The following is a 25,806-nucleotide window of genomic DNA, read 5'->3' on the forward strand; positions in this document are numbered from 1 at the left end:
ATCATATTCTATAAGATAATGTGTTTGTAGCGCCACTGTACTGTGAGAAACGCATATCTCTAAAATGTCCATTTTTCATGAGCTCAGCAAAACAGCCCTTTTTTGAGCTTTGTGACAATTCATTTTGAAGCTAATCCAAGAAGGTTTTAAACAGTTTATTTAGAAGTAGGAGACTTTTCTCAACCCATACAGGAAAACTTCAGTCTTCAGTTTATCTGAAACTTTAATTCACCAAATGTGGAGATACATGGTTTTCACAGGACGAGTAGGATATATAGTAGGATGTAGTAGTTAAGGCCACCTAAAATAAAGTGTGAATGAAAATTGTGATCCAAAAAATAGTACCAAAAGCTGTCAGATAACTTTAGTGGAGTAAAAAGTAACACTGTATTTGACTGAGTGGTAGCGCAATAGAAGTATGAAGTTGCATAAAATGGAAATACTCAAGTACAATGAATTTGTACTTAAGTACAGTACTTGACTAAATGTACTTAGTTATATTTCACCACTGGTTAGTAAGTAGGCTACCAGAAATTACAGATCCATGAAACATCTTACTTGAGTAGATGATCTGAATAATACTTCCACCTAACTTATTAAGTAGCTATGTTAGCTAGCTAACATTACCTAGTGTTATCTAGCTATCTAGCAGGTAAGTTAATTTGACGGTACTATGTAAAACTTATATACCCATATTATCAATTTACCCATATTATGTAATTTGCCTGTTTTTAAAGAGTGGTTGTAACATGTCATTGACCTTTCCATTTGATTCCTGGTGTCAGAATTATATGAAAAAGTGGGTTCATTTGTGTTTGTATGTTGTATGGTTCAGGAGTTATCAAAATGTGTGTTTTTCACCACTCGCGATGCCAAAAAAACCCCATGGGACATTAGCTGACCTCGGCAACATCAAAAATTCTTAACTAGACACCATTAGGGTTACAAAAAAAACAGGTTACAAAAAACTGCCAAGCGAGTGCATGGGAACCTATTCTTCCTGCCCTACTAATACAGTCTTTACAATGGCACGCACTATATAAAAGGTCCTAGATCACGTAATTTTCACCAGCTTTCAAAACTGTTTTATGAATTTTTTTATATCAACTGAAAGTTTTTTTTTTAAAGACATTTCACCTGCTGAAAAATGGGCAGGTTGTTAAACGACAGTAAAATCCACTGAACACAGTACTTCTGTTCCTCACAGCCTCAATTTCATTCCTGCTGATAATGAAATATAGCACTACGCTGAGTGAAGTCTGTAGTCAAGAAACTACATACTGCACAGTGAATCGCTCCGTTTATAACATAACTATCTCAGGGACTATCATAACTATCTTTATCTCGAGGAACCTAGTTACTTTACTAAACGGAGTGTTCCCTATCAAAACGGTCTCTAAGGTTGCATTTATGATGCTTGGGGGAAGGATATACCATAGAGACTTAAAAAAAACTAACAAAGGTTGATGACGATGACCAGCTAGCTGCCTCACAAATATCCCCAATAGAAACTACGCTGGACCAAGCCCAGAGAGACTTCAGTCAGTGTAGTGCCATATTTAATTTTTGGCAGAAATGAAAATGAAGCTGTGAAGGATAGAAGTATTGAGTGTTCAATGGATTGTTCTGTTGTTTTACAACATACCAAGATGCCATCCCCCTAGTGGCACTCAGAGCCCACAAAGGCATAAGACACTATATCCAGTGGGATTATCTCTGCTTCGTAACTGGAAGCCCTTTGGAGCAGCCCCCAAAGCCGGCTAGATTGTTCCACATAAATCCTGATGGTCCGGAACGGGCAAAGTAAGTTAGGTCCCTGCTTGTTCTCAGAGGAAGGACGGGATAACAGAGTCAGTCAGGAAAACATGACTTGTTTTGCCACAAGTAGAACTGAGTATCCGGTCTCCCTAATCCATCTGGTGACCTGAGGGAGCAGAGCAACCAGAGGAAAGGTGTACAGGTGGGCCTTGGGCCATTCGTTGGCCGGCCAGCATGTCCTGTTCCTTGGAGAAAAATGCTGAGCAATGAGAGTTGTCTTCTGACACAAAGGGTGCATTTGTGGCCAAATGGTTAAAGAGTCAAGAGTCGAAGATTGCAGGTTAGAGTCTTAGGTCCGGCAGGAATTGTTGGACCTGAGTGAATAACCAGCGCTCTCTTACACCCTCAATATCACGTGAGACCCTTGAGCAAGGCACCGAACCCCCAACTGCTCCTCGGGCACCGCAGCACTGCTCCGGGTGTGTGTTCATGGTGTGCATGTGAGTTCAATACTGTGTGTGTGCACTTGCATAGATTATATGCAGAGCACAAATTCTGAGTATGGGTCACCATACTTGGCCACACGTCACGTCACTTCATTTTAACTTTTCACAGACTTCGCAGGCTGTCGAGTTGGTGGAGCCTTGGAGGCTACGAATTGAAGCATGGGATACCGTTTGTGTTGTGCATTACACACTGCTGATGCTGACATTTACAGAAATATTATTGCTGCTTTTGTTTTGTTTTATTAATTTTGTTTTAATAAAGCTCTTCTCATTTGAGCCTGTGTTTGCATGTGTCCCTGGTTTTGTTGCTTCCCTTTGAGCCAGGGGTCATAACAATAGGCAGTCGGCCCATCCGTTCTGGTGGGCTGAAATGCCATAGGTTTGTGCAGCTGCAAAAACTAACAAATCAGGCTTCAGTATAGGAGGAAAACAGATTTTGCCCCAAGCATCATAAACTCAACGTGAGAAACCGTTTTGATAGGGAACTCTTATTTATATTGTGTCCACACTATCTTTGTTATAATGAGGATAAGCGAGTCAGTAAACTTGTGGCAAGATATTGAGCTCATTCTAACTAAACTACAGTAAATACTTCTGATCAGTCATTGCTTTCAACATGCCTGTAATTAGACACTGCAAAAACACAAAAACCAGAGCGTGCACATAAATACCATCACCCCCCCCCCCCCCCCCCCCCAAAATCACACAACTGACCTATTTTGAATTCAAAACTTAAATTCTTTGAGTATGTCAAATAATGTTTTCAAATATCAAATACACAAAATTAATTTTAATTTTTTGGTTGTTTAGACGTCGACCGATATATCAATTTACTGATATTTTTTCCCAATATTTAAGCATTTTACCATAATCAGATATCGGTTTTGTCATAACAGATTTACTGATAAACACTGCCATCTTGTGGGTGTTTTGAGAATTGCGCGCCATTACAGTGCATCTGAGAGGAGAGGAGTCAACGGTGTGCACAGGTAAAAGCACACTTACTTGCTTTGCTGTAATTAGTAAACTTTATTTAACACATCAGGCATTTATGTAACATCTAATTTGTGCATTAATGGCTAACAGCTTGGCTCTAAGAAATAGAGACGAACTCACGGAGTTACGTAAAATAATCCATCAAGTCCTGTCCCAATTCAGACGTAACTTTGCCTGAATTAAATTATATACAGCCACTAATGAGTGCATGTTGGAAATAAAAGCACTGAAATTGAATTCTCTCTCTTGTCTATATGCTCACTAGTCTCGAAGTCGCTTTCATATTGCTCTTCACTCATTGTGTTGATGCTCAGGAAATGCTCCAGCACGGCCACTGCATGTAACTTTTAACAAGATTCACTTGTTTAAAACACCGTAATTATATAAATATTTACTATATAACCATTATTTCACTAATAAACATCTAAATAAATACAACTCTATGGAAATTAATTATTTATTATCTCCGCGAGCGATCGCAGTTTGAGTATAGTTTTGTGTAAATGCATAGACAAACAGAGCTTTGCGAGCAAGCATTTCATAATCTAGAAAGACAAAAACATTAAGAATTCTGATATACCAGTTGAGAAATGCAATAAAATACAATGTTTTTTTTGTTATATTCCAGTATTTCTGCAAAGTTGATAACCCCCCGTCTTTATTTTCTCCATTTGAAAATATTAGACATTCTACATTTATTTGCGTATTGTTAATATTAGTGTTGCTGCAGATGCTTTTTATATATATAAAAAATATGTTTTCATTGTTATAATATGAAGATTAAATTTAACATGAAAGGCTAATTTAACACTTTTTTATTTATTTTTATTTTTTAGACGACTGAAAGGAGGAAAAACTTTCACTATTCAAAGATACATCACTCAACTATCTTTGAAGAGGCAAAGAAAAAAAAAGAGATGCTGGAGAGGAAAATATATCAAGCCACATTCAAGCTTCTCTTCCTATGATGTTTGATAACCAGACAAAGTGGAAGAAAAAACTAGACAGGATGATTACAGAAATAATTGCTACACACAATTGGCCTTTCAGCTTTGTTGCAAATAAAGGCTTCCGGAGACTCATGGCTACTGCAGAACCAAGATATACTCTAAAGAGTGAGAAGTTCTACCGAACAGAGGTGTTCTCCGGTATTCACAACAGTATCGTTGAGAATGCTAAAGCACTGCTAAAACCTGATAAAGCAGGTTATAACTTGACTTTTACCACAGACTGCTGGTCTGGTACAACTGAATCCCAAATGAGTCTAACATACCATTTCATTGATGAACAGTGGATTCGCAGACAAGTAATTCTAAACACAAATTAGTGAGATGTTCTTGGGAATGCTGGAAGAATGGGAAATTGACTAAAGCCCTATTCGCACGGGATTAGTATTATCTGGGGACCATGTGTTATTTTGAAATTACTCCCCCACATCTGAATTTCGTGTGGTGCATTCGCATGGGATAAGCGAAGCCTGTGATTTTACTCGAAATTACTGACTTATCTCCCGGATACCCGGATGTCAAGGCTTTGAGAGTACCATTCTATGGTCCAATTAGATGGATTAAAAAAAAACTAACTAATATAGTTTTGTGCTCCGTGTCATTTACATTTCACCAGGTTAAAATAATATCTCAAGCTTTATGCTTGATTTATTTGTAATACATTAAACCTTTTCAGCTTTCTCATTCTGCAAATTGTATGGTGTAGCGATATGACAGCACCCAAAATACTATCAAACACTCCATCGCAGCTCCATTCTTCGTGAAAGATGGATAAAAAGGCGCACAGGAAACAAAAACCTTGAAAATTTTTATACGACCCGCCAAATGCTGGCCAAATCAGAGATGCCGATTCGCATGGGCCTAAAATTATCACACGACCTCGTGTTCTGCGAAATATGGTAGGTCATTTGCGGGGGAATTTTTACTTGACAAATTACAGACATGACCGATTCGCACGGGATTAAGATCACAGACAACCTCCGCAATTATTACAAATGACTGGTGGTCACCAGGTAATACTAATCCCATGTGAACAGGGCTTAAGACAGAGTGGCTCTTGTTCTCAGGGCCAGTGGTACTAACATTGTTAAAGGTATGAGAATTGCTGAACTGCCAGACATGAGCGACAGTGCCCGCATATTACAGCTTGTTGTCAACGATGGCCTCAACTCACAAAGAGCTGTCCATAATATTCTGTCAGTGCTGAGAAGCTGTGCCACCCATTTTAATCATACATTACTAAGCAGGACCTTGGGCTACATGCACATTCCATCATTCAGGCTGTGCCAACCCGATGGAATCAGGAAGCGAGAGCAAAAAAGGTCTTTGAACATATATGCCAGTTAGCATGGTGGATTCACTAGCCTGAGTGCTGAGCAGTGGAATATTGTCAGTAATCTTATTGACAACCTTTCTCCAGTGTAAGAGGTCACTTTTGAGATGAGACACTACGAAAGTTCAACATCACGCATAATCCCTTCTGTCAAAGTTCTGAAGATATTGCTCAGCAGCCAAGGTCCCTCCTCTCATGGGATTAAAACAATGAGACTGGAGATGCTGGAGAGTCTCAACAGACGATTTGCAAAGTGGAGGTGGTGAAATGTGCAGTCCTTGCCTGTCTTCTTTTTTTGCACTTTCAGACCCCTCTATTTTTGGTGTATAAATAAGATTTGTTTTGTTTTCTATGCAAGGAGGGAGTGATCGTTATAAATAAAATGGTTTGTTCAGTTCAGTGGTGCTGTAATCACGGTGTCAAAAACAGAAGTATAACAGTAAATAAATATTGGTTCTGCATATCGATTATCGGGCACATAAACATGCAAAATAATTGGTATCGTATCGGTTACAAAAAAATATAAAAAATAAAAAATCAATATCGGTCTATCACTAGTCTTGTTTGCTATATTCCAAGTCATACTGTATAATGACTGATTATCACTGAACAACATCATAAATAAAGAAACAATGTTAAATGACTGATTTTAATTTTTTTGGTGAATAATTCCTTTAAAGTATACATTAAATGAAAATTCACTCGATTTTCTAAATTCGTATTACTTACGTAAATTTTTTTTGACCTTGCAAACGCATATTTAAAATGTCATAACAGGATCTTCTTGTGAAATGACTTCTATCTGGTGACATATGCAGAGATATCTCCAATAGTCTGCTCCTGCAAGCTTGCATTTATCTGACATTTATCTGACCAAATAGAAAACTCCCAGCCCTTTTCTCCAATAACCTGTTGCACTCAGATGTATGACACAATATGGACAGATCTGTATAATAATAATAACAACAACAACAATAAGTACAGAGCTGAAGGGTGGCTTTATAGAGGGAAAACAATACCTTCTTTAGCAGCAAAAGCCTGACTGTCATTGATAACTTTCTGGAGATCAGGGTTGTAGCGGGTTCCCTCTGGAAAGATGACAAGATACATCTGTACAGAAAACAAACAGTTGAAGAGTCATAAATCTGCAGCACGTACTAATGTTAGTAAATAAGTCTACCACAGTCCTGGGACAGTGATAGCTTCTAAGGTAGGTATTTCTCAGTTCTGTCATGGAGTGACAATACAAAACTTGGGAATATCAAATATGAGGAGCGACACAGAATCCTCTTATCCCTCTTGCTGATGAAAGAGAAAGGGCTTAACTCCATATCACAGTATGATAGGGACATTACAGCTGGATAGCTCAAATAGTGTCTGGGGAAATCAACTTTCAGCCCAAAATAAATTACATACAGGCACAGAGATAAGCAGAGAGCACCTTTATAGCATCTGGAGAAGGTTTATTAATGTTTAATGTCTGGACAAGTAAGGTGTTTTTTTGTTGTTTTTTTTAATACCAAAATTATAATAATAATAATAATAAAAACTATTAAACTCAAATACACAACAGTTCATTTAAATGTATCAAATACAAAAAAAGAATTATCATGTGTTTACTTCAAATTTCATTAGAGAGAAATATTATTTTTACGGATTGGCCATTATTAAGTGCTATAAACACATGTAATGTCTGTTTCACTCATACTGGACACCTGAGGGTGCCCTCACACAGAAAATCCACATATGCATCACTGAAGTAATGGAACTCATGACGCTCCAGTAAATCCCTAATATGGACAAAAGCATCCTGCTATCACTGTAACTGAATAAAAGATGATAGAATTGCTTTGAATGATCCAAGCCCTCCTAAAGCGGCTGATTTAAACGTCTCTACGTCTACGTCACTTTGTGGGAAGATTTGCATAACACCGTTCAAACGTATACGCAAAGAAAGAGGGTGTGATTTTTATTCTCGCTGTAATATTGTTGCTGCCGCCGGCGCCATGTCCTGGAGTTTCATTTTGCTATGTTTGAAAGCGAAACTACTTTGTTTGGGCTTCCAAAAGAGGACACAACTATAAATCAGTGGTTAAGCTGTACTTACAACACTGTTCCAGAACAGTTCAACCCAAATATCAGAGTGTGTGCAGCTGATTTTACAGAGGACTATTTCCTGAACCTGGGAGAGTAGGCTACAATGCCAGCTGTCCACAAAGGCTGTTTCTATAAAGTGGGGTAATTCCAACTTTGCAAGGACAGTCAGTCATAGCCTGTAAGTATGCTTTCGTATTTAAAGAATTTGCCACTGACTATTCAAACGCGGGTTTTGTGCAGTGTTGAGTAGCACTTGTTTGTCACTTCCCCAATCACAAATGCATGGTAATGTTTACGTGGCGCGATGCAACACAACAATAAAAAGACAGTATAAGTCATTATAACCAGTAATTATGTCCCCACTGGATGCAACAAATGTCTCGTTTATAATGGGTTTTATTGTTTTTGTCTCGTAGTGCCGGCACACTCCATCACAATACGGTAAGGGGCGTAACATTTCCATCATACGCTTGAGGTATTCGGCCAATCACAATGCACTGGATAGCTGGCCAATCAGAGCACACCTCGTTTCTCAGAACGATGTGCTTTGTAAAACTTGACGCATTTCAGAAAGGCAGAGCATAGAGGAGCAACAATAATATACAGTATGTTGAAAATAAGTTGTTTTTAACCTTAAACCACATAAACATTGCATTACACCAAATACACAAAATAAATGTTCTTTTTAGCAACATCATATGACCCATTTAAAGTGATAAAATATAACTTAATTCCCACCATATTTCTGATATTATCTATCAAACTAATCTGACTAATTTGATCGTTTGGTTTTAATCTAAAACAGTGCGTGCAGCACGTTAGCTTGCCGTTAGCCAGTTAGCTAGCCATTCGCGTTTACTAACTTTCCATTTTCTTTTTTGACCTTGCTCAGTTTCTTTCCCCCCGCTCTGTTTTTCACAAGTTCAAATAACAGTGGTAAGTTGGAATCATTCAACAATCATGGCGAGTAATGGCTTCTTCTCCTGCTATTGTTATTTGCACCGCTTGACACATGTACAGTGGGTACGGAAAGTATTCAGACCCCCTTAAATTTTTCACTCTTTGTTATATTGCAGCCATTTGCTAAAATAATTAAAAGTTAATTTTTTTTCCTCATTAATGTACACACAGCACCCCATATTGACAGAAAAACACAGAATTGTTGACATTTTTGCAGATTTATTAAAAAAAGAAAAACTGAAATATCACATTGGCCTAAGTATTCAGACCCTTTGCTGTGACACTCATATATTTAACTAAGGTGCTGTCCATTTCTTCTGATCATGCTTGAGATGGTTCTACACTTTCATTTGAGTCCAGCTGTGTTTGATTATACTGATTGGACTTGATTAGGAAAGGCACACACCTGTCTATATAAGACCTTACAGCTCACAGTGCATGTCAGAGCAAATGAGAATCATGAGGTCAAAGGAACTGCTTGAAGAGCTCAGAGACAGGATTGTGGCAAGGCACAGATCTGGCCAAGGTTACAAAAAAAAATTCTGCTGCACTTAAGGTTCCTAAGAGCACAGTGGCCTCCATAATCCTTAAATGGAAGACGTTTGGGACGACCAGAACCTACTTATCCTACAGAAAAACATTAAAAACTGCTAGATCTGACTACTTTTCATCTCTTTTAGAAGAAAACAAACATAACCCCAGGTATTTATTCAATAGAGTGGCTAAATTAAAGGGGTCATATGATGTTGCTAAAAAGAACATTATTATTATTATTTTGTGTATTTGGTGTAATGCAATGAGTTTATGCGGTTTAAAACCCTCTGGGGTCCGCTGTCTCGCCGGCGAGACAAGCTCATTTTTTTTCTTATCAGTGCAAAAAAGACACTAAAAATACTCTGTTGATTTTGGTCACACAAATAAGTGTTATACATGAATCGAAACTGTGAAGTGTTTACTTTTTTTGTGTACACTTACGATTACATCAAAACTTTGTGGTTTCGGGAAAAAAAGAAAAACTGGGTGCGCTCTTTGTCTTCTCCGTCTCTGCGAACTGCTGTTTGAACCATGAAAAATTAACTGTAACTCGGCGAATACTCAACACAGAGACATGGGAGTTATCTCTATTGAAAGATTGAAGTGTCTACTTTTAAATTAATAAGTATTATCGAAAACAAATATTCTGTGATAAAGTAATTTGTATGAAACCAAAACAGTGTTCAGACTTTCCCGTCTAACTCATTATTTCTAATGCAATCCCGCCCCCTCGCCGTTCATATGTAAATAACCAAATGAGCCGCGTGCTCACGGAGACGCCCAACACAAACAAAGAGTCAGGAGGTCGTCCATCGCGGCTACTGAGGTCACCCAAAACGCAATGAGTAAAGGCTGGATTTCCCCTCAAAAGAGGAACAATATTTCATCCAGAAGAGGAGATCGATCAGATGAGTAAGTAAAGTTTATTTTTTTTGCATTAGTTAATGTGTTATTGTGACAAACTTGAACACGTTTATTTGGGTTTTTCCCAAACGACAACATGATGCTACCATCTAAGAATTTTTAGACCATGTTTTTTATTACTACTCTGTTCACAAATAGATTTAATAGCATGCTAAACAATAATAATTAGTTTCACAGATATAAAATATAATTTTTTATAGTACAAAGTACATCCTTTTATAGTACAAAGCATGAGTGAGTCTATGGCTACAGAATCATATCATAGGCTACTATAAAATCATACATACTAGGCTATATGACTACAAAATCATAGTTGGGTTTTTCCCAAACTGTAATTCCAGACTACAATGTTTGAAATCGACTACAATGTTTAGGCAATTCATTGTATTTAAATTTCTTACGGCGATGTTTTCATGCTCTATATAAAACAATAAAAGTAATAAGAGTGTACACTGTAACATGATGAATGCTACGTGTCTAAGTATGTTTAGAACATGTTTATGATTAATAGCCTACTCTGTTAAAAAATAGATTTTAATAACGTTCTAAACAATAATAATTAGTTTCTCAGATATAAAATTTATTTTTTTGTTTACGATAGTGCAAAACGTGAGAGTCTATAAAACCTATATTATATATACATAAAGATGCTCCTGATATTAACGTGCTCACAAATGTTTATTTTTTTTTTTGGTTGTTTGTATTTTATTGAATCAGGTACCTGAACCACAGACGAATCCTGAAGACTTTCTTCAAACTGTTTTTCTCTGAGAGTGCTGCACCTACATCATGTTCAACTACACTGATATTCTATGGTAAAACAAGATCCTTGACTACTGATTGTTTTTTTTCTTCTTGAATCCATGGAAAGAAGCAGAAACACTTAAAACAAGTAAATATCAGGTATGATTTACTTGTTTCACTTGTTGAACAGAATCTGTTCAGGATTCAAGATTTTTATTTGTCACATACACAATTATACAGGGTATAACCAGCAGTGAAATGTAGGTCATTTGTATTCTATATAATTGCCAAGGACAGTGCAATTATATAGAATACAAATATTAAGAAAAAGAAAAGTAGAAAAAATAAGAGGAATAAAATAAAAGATAAAAAAATATAAATATAAATGTGCAGGTCAGTATGTTGTTGACTTAAATAGTAATAAGAGGAATGTGCAAAAAGTTGTCCAGGGTATTTAAATAGCAGCAATATGAGGTAGAGAAAAATTATGAATAGCTATTGATATAGTGGTATATACATGGAGTCATGTGATGTTATGACACAGAGTTATAGTTTAGGAGCCTGATGGCCTGGGGGAAGAAGCTCCTCCTAAGTCTCGCAGTTTTTGCCATCAGGCTACGGAAGCGCTTACCAGATGAAGCAAAGTGAATAGACGGTTACCAGGGTGATTTGAGTCCTTGATTATTTTAACAGCTCTATTTTTGCAGCGTTTGAGGTAGATGTCCTGCAGAGAGGGGAGAGCAGACCCTGAGATGCGCTCAGCTAAGCGCACAACTCTCTGTAGTGCTTTGCAGTCCTGATTGGAGCTGTTTCCATACCACACTGAGATGCACTGAGTCAGTACACTTTCTATGGTCCCTGAATAGAAAGTTTTCAGGATTGCTGGTGAGACCATGAATTTCCTCAGCTGTCGCAGATGGTACAGTCTTTGCCTGGCTTTCTTAACCTGTGTTTGGATGCGTGTAGTCCAAGTCAGGTTCTCGGAGATGTTTACACCGAGGTACTTGAAGTTACTCACCCTCTCCACAGGGGTCCCACTGATCATAAGAGGAGTGTAGGACTGCTGCTGTCTCTTCCTAAAGTCCATGATCAGCTCTTTAGTTTTGCTCACATTCAGAGAGAGACAGTTGTCCTGGCACCATGATGTGAGTCTCTCTACCTCGTCCAAGTATGCGGTCTCATCGTTGTTGGAGATGAGGCCCAGAACCACAGTATCATCAGCGAATTTGACAATAGATGTGGAGCTGTGAGAGGACACGCAGTCATTCGTGTAGAGAGAGTAGAGCAGGGGACTCAGGACACAGCCCTGTGGGGCTCCTACATTGAGGGTGATGGAGTTTGAGGTGAACTGGCCAACTTTCACCACTTGAGGTCTGCCGGTGAGGAAGTCTTGAATCCAGTCACAGTGTGAGGAGTTTAGGCCGAGGTTTGTGAGTTTAGAAGCCAGCTTGATGGGGACTATAGAGTTGAAAGCTGAGCTATAATCAATGAATAGCAGCCTTACATAATTCCCACTGTTGCTGTCCAAGTGTGAGGGAAGAGTGGAGGACGTGAGAGATGGCATCGTCCGTAGATCTGTTTGGGCGATAGGCAAACTGAAGAGGGTCCAAAGTATCAGGGATGGAGGAGCAGATGTGGCTCTTTACAAGTCTCTCAAAAACCTTCATGACTATAGATGTGAGGGCAACAGGGCGATAGTCATTCAGGCAAGAGGGTTTATTGTTCTTTGGCACAGGGATAATGATGGATTTTTTAAATGCGGTGGGAACCACGGCGGTAGCAAGGGACTCATTAAAGATGGAAGTGAACAAACCAGCGAGCTGATCGGCGCAGGACCTCAGAACACGGCCGGTTATCCCATCAGGTCCGGCTGCTTTCCTGACGTTCACTTTCTTTAGCGCCCTCCGAACCTCATCCTCTGACACGGTGATTACAGGATCGTCGCTGCTCTGCCTGCTGCTTCCTGACGCGCTGGACGGCAGAGACGCGCCGCCGCCATTGCCATCGAAGCGGCCGAAGGAGGTGTTTAACTTGTCGGCCAGCAACGGATCTGCTCTCACCTCCGCGGAGGATTTGTTTCCAAAGGCACAGATGGTCCTCAGTCCCTGCCACATCCGTCGAGAGTCATTGAGCTGGAAATGAGACTCAATTCTCTCTCTGTATCTGTGTTTAGTGGCTCTTACTGCGCGTCGGAGAGCATAGCACGATGCTTTGTACTCGCTCATATTCCCGGTCAGAAGAGCCTCATTGTAAGCGGCAGTGCGTGTGTTAACCGCAGCACGGATTGATCTGTCCACCCACGATTTCTGGTTGGAGAATGTCCTTATCGTTATTGTTTCTGTAGCTTGCTCGGTTAGCGTGTTTACAAAGCTCAATGCTACATCCGTGAACTCGCTGACGTCAGAAGAACTCGCCCGGAACATGTCCCAGTCGACGTCATCAAGAGCCGCCAGCAGCATAGCCTCTGAGTGGGAGGACCAGCGCGTCACTACTCTCTGCACCGGAGGTTCCTGAACGAGCCTTTGTTTGTATCCCGGTGTTAGAAAAATGGCGGCATGGTCCGATTTGCCAAAAGCCGGTAGTGAGCGGGCTTTGTAGGCATCCTTGAACTGAGTGTAGCAATGATCCAGTGTGTTTGGTCCTCTAGTTGGACAGGATACATGTTGATGAAAGTTTGGCATGACCTGCTTGAGGTTGGCTTTGTTAAAGTCCCCCGCGATGATGAAGGCAGCGTCAGGATGTTTGTTGATGTACAACACATGAGCACATCGTGAAGTTTAGACAAAGCCAAGCCGGTGTCCGCCGGTGGTGGTATGTACACAGCAGTAACAATGATCGATGAAAACTCCCGGGGCAGATAAAATGGGCGGCAAGTAATGGAAAGATGTTCCAGATGAGGCGAGCAGGAACGCGACAGAATGGAAATATTCCTGGGATCACACCATTTCTTGTTAATCATGAAACACACTCCTCCACCCCTGGATTTACCGGCCTCTGCTGTTCTGTCCGTCCGAAAAACAGAGAAGTTCTCACTGGGCGTTACAGATGTAAAATGTGTAAAAAGAGAAAGTAAAAGTAAGTAAAAAAGTAAGTTAAAGCAAAATCTCAGAGGAGCGGCCCGAACGGCGTCCGAACACAGCGGCGCCATTTTGTCCAATCTGTTGCAGGAATGACTGAAAATCTGTTAAAATCTCTGTGGTTAGATCAGTGTGCACAATAATGTGTCTGACCTTCATTATGTATGTATTGATTATACTGTGTTGTAAATAAAATACAAATAATGAAAAAAAATACAGTTTTACAAACAGAATGAGACCGTCCACGGAAAAAAAGTCTCAGAAAAGCGGAATATAGATTATTTGAATTTGGCGCTCCCTCCTGCCAGCCGTGACGCAGGCTATGACGCTGTCATCTGAGCGGGGCGTAACTTAGCGATCTGCTTTTTACATAAAAAAACTGTTTTTTTTTTCTTCTACATTTTTTATATGTGTGTGTGTGTATTGTGTGGGGAATGTGGCTGTATCTGCATGATTATAATATGTATGGACGGACATCAGCGTGTTTATTACCAACTCTATGATGGCTATCATTGTGATTCATTGATCAGCTATCATTGATTATATGGCCCATCTGTATGATTATCATCTGAATGGAAGCACATCAGCGTGTGATTACTGACTCTATGACCATGTCTGGCAATATCACTTCATGTCTGGCAATCAGAATACTTCAGTATACATACTATATACTTAGCATTTTTTTTCTATTTGTTTTCGTTTTTTATTACTCAAATAATTATTTTTGCATTTTTTTGTGCTCAAATAAATCTGTCTATTATTTTATAGTTGAAAAACTATGCAGGAACATGTATAATGACTAAAATAGCTTGTATAATTCTGCAATCCATTTGGTGGTTATTTTTCCTCAGACAGGGGGGTGGGGGGACTATAAATAGTTTCAGAAAAAATATTGCAGGAATCTCATTTTTCATGGTATCTTCTTCAAATTTGAAATATGAACTCATGAGACATGTGGCTTTCGATCCATTACTTTTCTGGATTGCTCCAGGACTTATTTCATGTATTTGTATATGAAATAAAAAAACATTCAGTGTGGAAAAATATTTTTCAAGGCACGTCAGTGTCTATAACTTTTTATCTTTTTGAGCATTATCAACTCTGATAGATAGTAAAGCCCAGAGTGTCTTCTTTCCAAAGATACCTAATTTGTTTGTGTAAGCACACTTTGTCAGGAACTGTTACCATTTTAATTTAGGTAGGTTATTTTCATCTGCGAGGCCCCAAATGGGGGCGAAGGTTAACAGGTTAAGAAGATCAGGCCTTTTCTCTCGGAACATGCAACACAAGTCCTTGTTCAGGCTCTTGTTCTGTCCAGACTTGACTATTGCAATGCTCTCTTGGCAGGTCTTCCAGCTAATTCTATTAAACCTCTACAGTTAATCCAAAATGCCGCTGCAAGATTAATCTTTAATGAGCCGAAAAGAACGCACGTCACGCCTCTGTTCATCAATTTGCACTGGCTACCAATAGCTGCTCGCATTAAATTCAAGGCATTAATGTTTGCCTACAGAACCACCACTGGCTCTGCACCCCTTTACCTAAATTCATTAATTCAGACTTATATGCCCTCTAGAAGCTTGCGTTCTAGTGAACGACGCATTATTGTACCATCCCAAAGACACACAAAAACACTTTCACTGACTTTTTCATTAACTGTTCCCATCTGGTGGAATGACCTGCCCAATTCAATCAGAGTAGCCGAATCCTTAACTATCTTCAAGAAACGGCTAAAAACTCATCTGTTCCATCTTTACTTGACCCTCTAACTCTAGCACTCTCTAGTCTAATTTTATTTTATCTGTCTTTTTATAAAAAAATAAAAATAAATTAATAATAATAATATTTATCTGTACTGCGTTAGGCTAACTGAAACTTGTAATAGCACTTGCACGTTGTTGCTCTTTTGTTGGTTTTGATTGCTTCTTATGTCCTCATTTGTAAGTCGCTTTGGATAAAAGCGTCTGCTAAATGACTAAATAAATAAATAAATAAAATAATTACTATTTATAATGACTTATACAGTCTTTTTACGAGTCGCGTTGCATCGCACTGCGTAAACATTACACAGCTCAAAAAAATTTTTTAATCGTCAGTAGCTGAAACGTACTTACAGGCTGCGAGTCAGACTGTCCTTGCAAAGTTGGAATTGCCCCACGTTATAGAAACAGCCTTTGTGCAAGCCAGCATTTTAGGCTACTCTTCCAGGTTCAGGAAATAGTCCTCTGTAAAATGCACTGCACAGTGCAAACACTCTTATATTTGGGTTGAACTGTTCTGGAACAGTGTTGTAAATACAACTTAACCATCGATTTCTAGTTGTGTCCTCTTTTAGAAGCCCAAACAAAGTACCTTCACTTTCACAACAAAACAGTGTCTCCAGGACATGGCGCCCGCAGCAACAACAATACTACAGCAAGAATAATAGTTCTGCCTTCTTTCAATGCGTATACGTTTGGGTGGTGTTTTGCAAATCTCCCCAAACTGTGACAAAGACATGTGGGGGCGTGTTTAAATGAGCCATTTTAGGGGTGTGTGGCAGAGTCTTAACTTTTATAGAATATCTCTTTGGATTTGAGACTTTAGTCTTTGCAACTTCAGGGATCTTATCTATGCACAAACAGCTTGTAACACTCCAAAGAGAAAGGAAAACTTGAAATCGCATCATATGACCCCTTTAATGAAAAATAAAGCATCAACAGGCATTGACATTTCCCAACAGCACAACAGCAATGACTTTATGAACTACTATACTTCCATGATCAATGCTATTAAAGATAACATTGTAACCATGCAACCGTCAGCTACAGTATCACATCAGATAGTGCGCTATAGATCTACTATAGGAGAGGAAGAATTGTATAAACTTGTTACCATCATGTATGTTAGACCCTATTCAAAGGGGTCAGGAACCTTTTTTTTGACCAAAGAACAATTTTTTTTTATTTTTGGTTAATGTATTTTTTAAAAGAGGTAAAGTTAAAAAAAATAAAAAAATAAAAAAATAATTTTTTTATATATATATTTTAAAAATTTATGTTTTTTTCAATGACGTCTAAAATACACAAATATGCAACAATCTGTCAAAAAGGGCTTTTACTGTGAAGTTGATTTACAACCTGAGGGGATGAATTCTCTTCAAACTTCTCTCTCTGCCGTATTTGTGTGAATAATCACCAGTGCAGGCATTTTGACCGTTTGAGGTGTGCTACCGAAGACAAAGTCTACTATGCTTGTCCCTGTTTCACTCGGACCTTGCGCACAGAAAACATCCAGTCAGAAGTGGACTGAGTTGTTTCGTGGCTTTGAGTTTTTAATACTGCCTATCTTTTTAAGATCAAGAATGTCCTGCTCTTTACTGTCTCATTCATTCAAGTTCCTCTATTAGTAACGCTAACATTCCCACCCACTGAAAGCTGCGTGGAAAAAGCTAAATTAACCGGCGAAATGTTTCAAAATAAAAAAAGTATATTTTTCAGTACTGTCACTATTTTTTTGTTTTGTTTGTTTTTTACATACTTTTACACTTTTTCTGCTGTTAAAAAAAACCCTCTTTTCTCTATCTTTTCTAAACAAGCCACAAATCTGAGTTCGGGAGCTCTACGTTACCGTAGACACGTAAGTGGTTTGCTGTCGTGACTCTCGCGAACAGCACTGAACATGGACTTTGCCCAGTACAAAAAAAAAAAAGTATTATTATTCAGCTTATGTAGGCTCTACAACAAAGGAATCGCTTATATCGAGTGATGTCTAATTTTTGTAATAGATAATTTGTTGGTAAAGGGTGAGAGATCTGACGAGCCACATGATTTTTGTCAAAGAGCCACGTGTGGCTCGTGAGCCATAGGTTTCCGACCGTTGCCCTATTCCATCTAAGCTACTAAAAGAGGTGCTTCCATAAATCATAGATCCACTTCTAACTACTATTAATTCATCACTGATGTTTAGGATATGTCCTCAAAACATTCAAACTGGCTGTTATTAAGCCTCTCATTAAAAAAAAACACAACTTGACCCCAAAGAACTAGTTAAAGGTCCCATGGCATGAAAATGTCACTTTATGAGGTTTTTTAACATTAATATGAGTTCCCCTAGCCTGACTATGGTCCCCAAGTGGTTAGAAATGGCGATAGGTGTAAACCGAGCCCTGGGTATCCTGCTTCGCCTTTGAGAAAAGGAAAGCTCAGATGGCCCGATCTGGAATCTTCCCCTTATGTCGTCATACGGGGAAAGGTTACCTCCCCTTTCTCTGCCCATGAGAAAATTGGTTACGACCGTGCGAGACGACCGAGAGACATCATGGCTTGCAAACGAGCGAAGCACTGTTTTGCGTCTGAGTAATAAACTGTGCATTAACAGACAAATTATGTTCATATTTAAAAGTCCAAACAGTCAGTAAGCGACAAGTGCTTGGAAACGCTGTTTTTTTAAATGATTTATTGATGAGTCTGCTGCTTTAAGGCAAACTGAAAGCGTTGCTTCTCTGCCGCTCGCTGCTCAGAACAGACGCCGAGAGGCGACACTGCGCCGGGAGAGAGACCCCACACTCACGGGGCAGTACTGGAGACATCTTCCAACTGAATGATAAGGTTTTTTTTTTTATAAGTCGCTAAGTTTGTTATGGGAAAAAAGCCGCCTAAAGGGTCTGAAAGTTACTAAATATTGTGCTAAAGTCACGCTCGTGTGTGTGAGACATGGGAGCTGATGGCAGCGGGCGGTGAATATTGTTGCAGTCCGCACAGGTAAAGTCTATGTGTGGGAAACACTGACCGTATCCAGACACAATATTTTAAACTAACCATTCGGAGATGTCCTGCTGTAGCCGCTGAGTTGCAACTTCTTCATCTGGTGCTTCTCCATCCGGATCAGATTCTGTGTCAAACTGAAAAGCTTGAACGACTGCGTGTCTACGAGCCATTGCGATACATCCACTGTCAACATTAGCTCATGGTACCGTGGCCACAAGCTTCAGGCCACACACCCACCCTCCACCTTGCCCCGCCTCTCTCCTCATCATTAGCATTTAAAGCTACAGACACAGAAATGGTTCGTCCTAAGGAAAGCTCATTTTGGGACTGGCTCGTAGTGGCTGAAATTCTGCACCAAGGCTGAATTTCGGGAACGAGACTTCAGATACAGGACCACTTAGGCCTATATAAAAGCATCCAAAAAACAGCATGTCATGGGACCTTTAATTACAGACCCATCTCAAATCTCCCTTTTCTGTCAAAGATACTAGAAAAGGTAGTATCCTCACAATTATGTTCCTCCTTAACCTGTTACCGTTCACCAGAGCGACGTCGCACTGAACGCTCTTTTGTTTGCGTGTGTCATTGTTTTCTAACAGAATAAATGAAACGGGACAAAGTTAATCTTGACAAACTATATATCCTTCTGAAGGTCTAAGCCTCAAGCATCGACGACAGATCGCTGTTTTCCGATGGAAAGCTTATAAGGAATGTATTTGCTACATTTGTGTAAGCAGTTACACATCAAAACAAGCAGAGAAAAAAAGCACTACGTACCAGATTCATTGTAATAACGAGCCACAAACGCGTCCACTGCTGAAATCCCAGTTTAGTTAGAGAGGTAAGGGTCCACAGAACAACATCCCAGCGAGCACTTTTAGTCCAACGAAACAATAACGTTGTAATAAGGATGAATATTCCTTTGTTTACGTTTCATTTCTTCCGGAGTTATTGTTCGCGTCCGTTATGGAATAAATTACGCTCAAAAACAGCGTCTTGGTGGTAAAAAAACAAAACGGTGCTGTAGAATACAGTTTTACAAACAGATTGAGATCATCCACGGAACAAAAAGTCTCAGAAAAGCGGAATATAGTTTATTTGAATTTGGCGCTCTCTCCAGGCAGCGATGACGCTTCTGTGACGCAACTGTCATCTGAGCGGGGCATAACTTAGCGATCTGCTTTTCCATAAAAAACTCAATTTTTTTCTTCTACATTTTGTGTGTGTGTGTATTGTGTGGGGAATGTGGCCGTGTCTGCATCATTATAATCTGTCTAGACACACATCAGCGTGTTTATTACCGACTCTATGACGGCTATCATTGTGATTCATTGATCAGCTATTATTGATTATATGGCCCATCTGTTTAATTATCATCTGTATGGATGCACATCAGCGTGTGATTACCGACTGGATGACCATCTCTGCCAATATCACTTTATGTCTGGCGATCAGAATATATACTTCAGTAGACATACTATATACAAAGCTATTTTTTTTCTTCCTTTTTATTACTCAAATAACTATTTTTGTATTTTTTAGAGCTCAAATAAATCACTTGTATGATGTCTAAAATTCTGTCTATTATTCTATAATTGAAAAACTATGCAGGAATATGTATAATTACTAACATAATTCTGCAATACATTTGGTGGTTATTTTTCCTCAAACAGGGGGGCTGGGGGGATTATAAATATTTTCAGAAAAAATATTGCAGGAATCTAATTTTTCATGGTATCGTCTTCAAATTTGAAATATAAACTCATGAGACACGTGGCTTTTAATCCATTACTTTTCTGGATTGCTCCATGACTTATTTCATGTATTTGTATATGAAATAAAAAAACATTCAGTGTGGAAAAATATAAAAAAAAAAAAAAACTAAAACCTCCGCATTTAATAACCTAGAACACTGTCTACCACTCGATGGCTGCTCTGTCAATTCTTCGTCATCAGTAAGGAACCTGTGTGTGCTATTTGATAATCAATCTTTCCTTTGTAAGCCACATTTCTAGCATTTGTAAAACCGCATTTATCCATCTCAAAAAAAATATATCTAAATTATGAACTATGCTTTCAATGCATATGCAGAAACGTTAATTCATGCGTTCATGACCTCAAGGTTAGATTATTGTAATGCTTTATTGGGTGGTTGCTCTGCGTACTTAATAAACAAACTCCAGCTGGTCCATAATGCAGCAGCTAGAATTCTTACTAGAACCAGGTAGTATGACCATAATAGCCAGTTCTGTCAACACTGCTTTGGCTCCCAATTGAGCATCGTATAGATTAAAATCTTGCTAATTACTTATAAAGCCCTGAATGGTGAGCTCTTATCACATTATAGTCCTTCACGTTCCGCTGCGTTCTCAAAGCTCTGGCGATTTAATAATAATAAACTGAAGCCTTTTTCAATAACTCTGTGTAACTGCATGGCTGTTGATTTGGGCAGTAAAGAAACAAACCAATGTCTCGGCAGCACAGCTGCACAAGCCTATGGCCACAAAGCCCCCCAGAGCCCACCAATATGGGCGGGGCATCTGGCTATAAAAGCAGACATATATATATATATATATATATATATATATATATATATATATATATATAAGGATCCTCAGGTTACTTTGACTGAAGCGACAACGGAGTTGTGCAGCTACACGAGGCCAGCAACACAGTACTCGTTCCCGTATCTCAGAGAACCAAGGTTGTGTTAGTAAACAGAGTATGTTCCCTATCAATATTTCACTCGTACTGTGTCACTAAGAAGCTATGGGGAATGAGCACAATCACGCCACGCTATGGTAGTAGAACGACTGACCTATGAACTTGCCTTAAGCATCTAAGGGGCCCAGAGGAACAAGTATATATAAGAATATATTTCTGATGTCTAGCAAAAGATAACTGAGCTTCACAAATTTGTGAAGTGGCTTTAAGAAAAGAGCTAGAGCAGTGAAAATTCCCATTTCCACCATCAGGGCAATAATTAAGAATTTCCAATCAACAGAAAATGTTACGAAACTGCCTGGAAGAGGAAGTGTGTCTATATCGTCCTAATGCACGGTGAGAAGGAGAGTTTGAGTGGCTAAAGACTCTCCAAGGAGAATTGCAGAAAATAGTTGAGTCTCGCGGTCTGAAAACCTTAAAAAAAAAAGTCAAACAGCCCCTACATCACCACTTAAAAGTACCCCATGTGTACAATGAAATATACTGCTGTATTTTTGATGTTGTGGGCCTATATTTCTGCTGGAGGTCCTGGACATCTTGTTTAAATACATAGCACGTGGATTCTATCAAATATCATGGATTCTATCAAGTACCAACAGATAAAAAAAATCAATAAGTGACTGACTCCGTTAGAAATTTTATAATGGGCCATGTTTGGATCTTCCAACCGTACAATAATCCAAACACAAACCTCAAAAACAACACAAAAATTGATCACTGAGCACAAAACCAAGCTTCTGCTTTGGCTATTCCAGTCCTCTGACCTGAACCCTGTAGAAAATGAGTGAGGTGAACTGAAGAGAAGCAGCACCATCATGGAGCTGGGAATCTAAAGGGTCTGGAGTGATTCTGGATGAAGGAATAGTCTCTGATCTCTTGTCAGGCGTTCTCTAACCCCATCAGGCATTATAGGAGAAAATTTAGAGCTGTTAAACTGGCAAATGGAGGTTTAAAAAAAGTATTGAATAAAAGGGTGCCGTTAACTGTGGCCAGCATGTATTAGAGAAAAACATTTATTTCATAATGATATTTCCCCCCATTTTAAATTGTTATTATCCAATGAAAGGTTAGATTTTTGTGAATTTTTTAAAAGTTCAAAAGGATTAACAATGCAGATTAATTTTCACAGCCTTCTTTGATCATATTTACCAAGGGTGCCGATCTTTTTGGCCATAACTGTATATAACCATGCCTTGGCTTCAGGATGACCTTAAGAGTCGCTGGGCCCAAACTCAAAGCAGGTAGGGCTCGAAGAGAGTGCCTGCAAGTCTCCCATTCGCTTGACCGATGCTAATGCCAGTAAGTTCAGCCTCCTGGACCCCTTCAGAAAACGAACCACCAAGTTGTTCCTGCCCACCGACTGGCCAGCTATTGGAGCGTGAAAAGCTGCTACATAGACCTTGAGCATGAGAAAGGTGTAAATTAGGAGGTTGGGCCAGTTGTGGGCTAACGCATCCCTGTTCTTCAAATAATAAATTGGGCAATGAGAGTTGTCTTCTGAGGCGAAGAGGTCGACCTCCGCCTTGCCAAAAATCTCCCAGATTCTCTGAACTGTCTGCGGATGGAGCATCCACTCCTCTCAGGAGACATTGCTCCATGACAGCATGTCTGCTTCTTGGTTCTATCTGCCCGCCACATGCGGTGCTCTCAGCGAATGCACTTTGAGCGGAGCCTATTCCAAGAGGCATTTCGAGGAGAGCCCTCCCTGGCAATTTATGTAGGACACCACGATTATACTCTCTGAGTGGACCAGAACGTGGTGCCCCCTTAGGTCTGGCAAGAAGAACTGAAGGGCCCAACACACTGCTAGCATTTTCAGGCAGTTGATGTGCAGGCGCTCCTTCCGTTTTTGTCCATGGGCCAAAAGTTGTTTTTGTCGCACAGAGCTCCCCAACCCGTGTTGGACGCATCTGTCCAGACAATCTTCCTTCTGCGGACCATTCCCAGAGCCACACCTCGTTCCATCCACTATGAGTCTTTCCAAGGGGCCAGAGCTGCTACACAGATCTGGTCCACCTTGATACATAGGCGTCTGTGACGCCAGGCATGGGATGGAACACGTGGTTTCAGCCAGTACTGGCTGCATATGAAGCAGGCCCAGCTGCAGCATAGGAGACACTGAGGCCATGAGGCCCCGCATCTTCTGAAATGTTTTGAGAGAGCGAGAGGTTCCGATTTTAAAAGGAAGCCAGAATGGCCAGAACACGTTCTAGCGCGACTACTGCCCTCATTTGTGTCGAGTCGAAAACCGCTGTGGAAATGGGAACCATTTCCACAGCACCTTTTGCCAGTAAATTCATCACCTCTGAGCGCAGGACGTGCGTGTCTTTGCTCTGTACTGAGGTGGGAACCACGCTGCTGAAACGCGGGGGTCTTCGAGTGAATTGAAGAGAATAACCTCGTTTTATTATCCCCAAAACCTAGTTTGACAGGAGATGGCCTGCGGAGATGGCCTGCCAGGCCTTGGCCCGCATGACAAGGGGTTGGATTAATTTGGGTGATGGGTTGCTGTGCAGGGACACAACACTTGTGATAGGCGGAAGAGGAAGTTTGCTCTCTTTTTGAAAATGTTTGTTTTATTTTGTCCGCTATAACAGTGGATGGCTGCTTGGGCACTTGAACGGGTCCAGAATTTGCAACAAACACATCGCCTTCAGCACCCGGAACTGCACGTGGTGTTTGGAGGCACAACAGAAACAGCTTTGGGGGTGGTCTGGCTGCAGCGAGACTTAGCCCCCTCTTCTTCCTGTCCGGCAGATCAGGATGATGGCTGAGGCTCTGGATCCAATATTATCCTGGACCGGGGTCCTTGGCACTTAAGAAATGGGTAGCATCTGGCCGAGCGGGAACGCCGACAAGGCTCAGGCTTGGGAGCTGGCTGGGTGGCTTGAGGTGCAGGCTTCACTGGCTGCCGAGTCGGCGCAGACTCAGGGCGACTAGAAGCAGCTGCAGAGTTGGAGCACTTTGGGAGGAAGTGTTGCATCGCTTGGGACAACTTCCTGTGTAGCGGTGAAGCACTTGGCGAAACCTTCCACCGCGGGTCCAAACAAGCCAGAGGGGGAGACTTGGGAGTCAGTTGACTTGTAGTACACTTGAACCCATCTTTCATACACTAGTACACTCAAGTGTACTACAAGTGGTAGCTAAATAAATTTTTTAAATACAAAGATAGTATGTTAAAAGTGCATTTTAGTTCATATTCATGGTGTCTCAAAATAGCACAGTTGAGTACACTTAGATGATCTTAAGTTTATCTTAAGAAGTACTAAAGGATAATTTTTAGTATATTAAGTACAAAATTAGTGCGCGAAAATAGAGCACTTTAAGTGCATTATGGAAGTGTACTTGTTTTTCTCCTGGGTTCGCAGGCCAGAGTTCACCAAGCTTGAACTTTGCTACACAGCGAAATATCTTCACATGGGCTTGCGTTTCTGGTCTGACGCATTCACATGTTTATGAATGGAAGTCTATGGAATGAAAAGTCTAGTGTGACTGCAGCTTTATCCGCATCCTTTATCTCGGTTAGAATCAAAAACAAGTGTCGCTCGAGCACCACTAGGCTGGCCATGGACCTACCGATTGTCTGGGCCGTGGTCTTGGTGGTGAGCAGAGCCAGGTTGGTCACACTGCGCAGCTCCTTGAATGCTGCAGGGTCAGGGCCAGACTCGTCCATGTGCCGGAAGTGTTTGGTTTGAAAGCCCTGGAGGACCGCCATGGAGTGAAGCACCGAGGCCGCCTGTTCAACCAAGGGATAAACCCATCCAGCGAGGGCTGAAGGCGTCCTGCATGGCTTGGACGGGTGGGCTGCGAGCGACCTTCGCCTTCCAGCCGATGGCAGTGGGTGGGCAGAGGTGCTCGGCCACTGATTCATCCAGAGGCAGTGGTCATTCTCGCTCCAGCTGAATGAGACCAGGTCGCTCGCAGCCGCAGAGGGACGCTGGTCTGGGTGGGAGAAGATGACGGGAGAAGCCTCTCTTTGTGGAGAGAGTGAGGCATGCGGGGGATGAACCGGCATGAGCTCGCTCATCTCAGTGTGCTAAGATCCTCTGCCCCGCTGCTTTTTTCCTTGCAGGCTCCTTGGAGGAAGAAAATGGGAGGGCACACTCTGAAAAGAAAGCTATCCGCAAGTGCAGAAAGGTGAGACTTATGTCCTCGCAATGAGGATATTCTGTCTCTGTGAGTTCAGCGTGGGCTTTCCTCAAGTATGAAAAGCACTCACCGTGACCGTCAGCCGTGTGCAGGGGAGCCCAGCACGAGCAACAGTAGCATTTGAAACAATGGCGGTAAAATTTGTTCTTTTTAAACAAGCTTTTTGTAGTCACCGGATGGCGGAAGGGAATTGCTGACCGCAGCTGCTACAGACGCTGAAGTGGCTGTGGGGAGTGGCAAAGTCAGCCG

At 40.5% G+C, this 25,806-nt stretch overlaps 1 protein-coding gene across 1 annotated transcript in view; it reads right to left on the bottom strand.

Annotated features, from left to right (window-relative positions):
- LOC306884243 (1-acyl-sn-glycerol-3-phosphate acyltransferase epsilon-like) overlaps nt 1-25,806 on the bottom strand; it is a 69,460-nt gene that overhangs the window by 19,978 nt on the left and 23,676 nt on the right. Inside the window, exon 5 of the mRNA XM_079439975.1 lies at nt 6,620-6,710. Coding sequence (XP_079296101.1) covers nt 6,620-6,710 — 91 coding nt within the window. The remainder of the gene's footprint in view (nt 1-6,619; nt 6,711-25,806) is intronic.

The sequence above is a fragment of the Barbus barbus genome, assembly GCF_936440315.1.
Source record: "Barbus barbus genome assembly, chromosome: 18".
Lineage (NCBI taxonomy): Eukaryota > Metazoa > Chordata > Actinopteri > Cypriniformes > Cyprinidae > Barbus > Barbus barbus.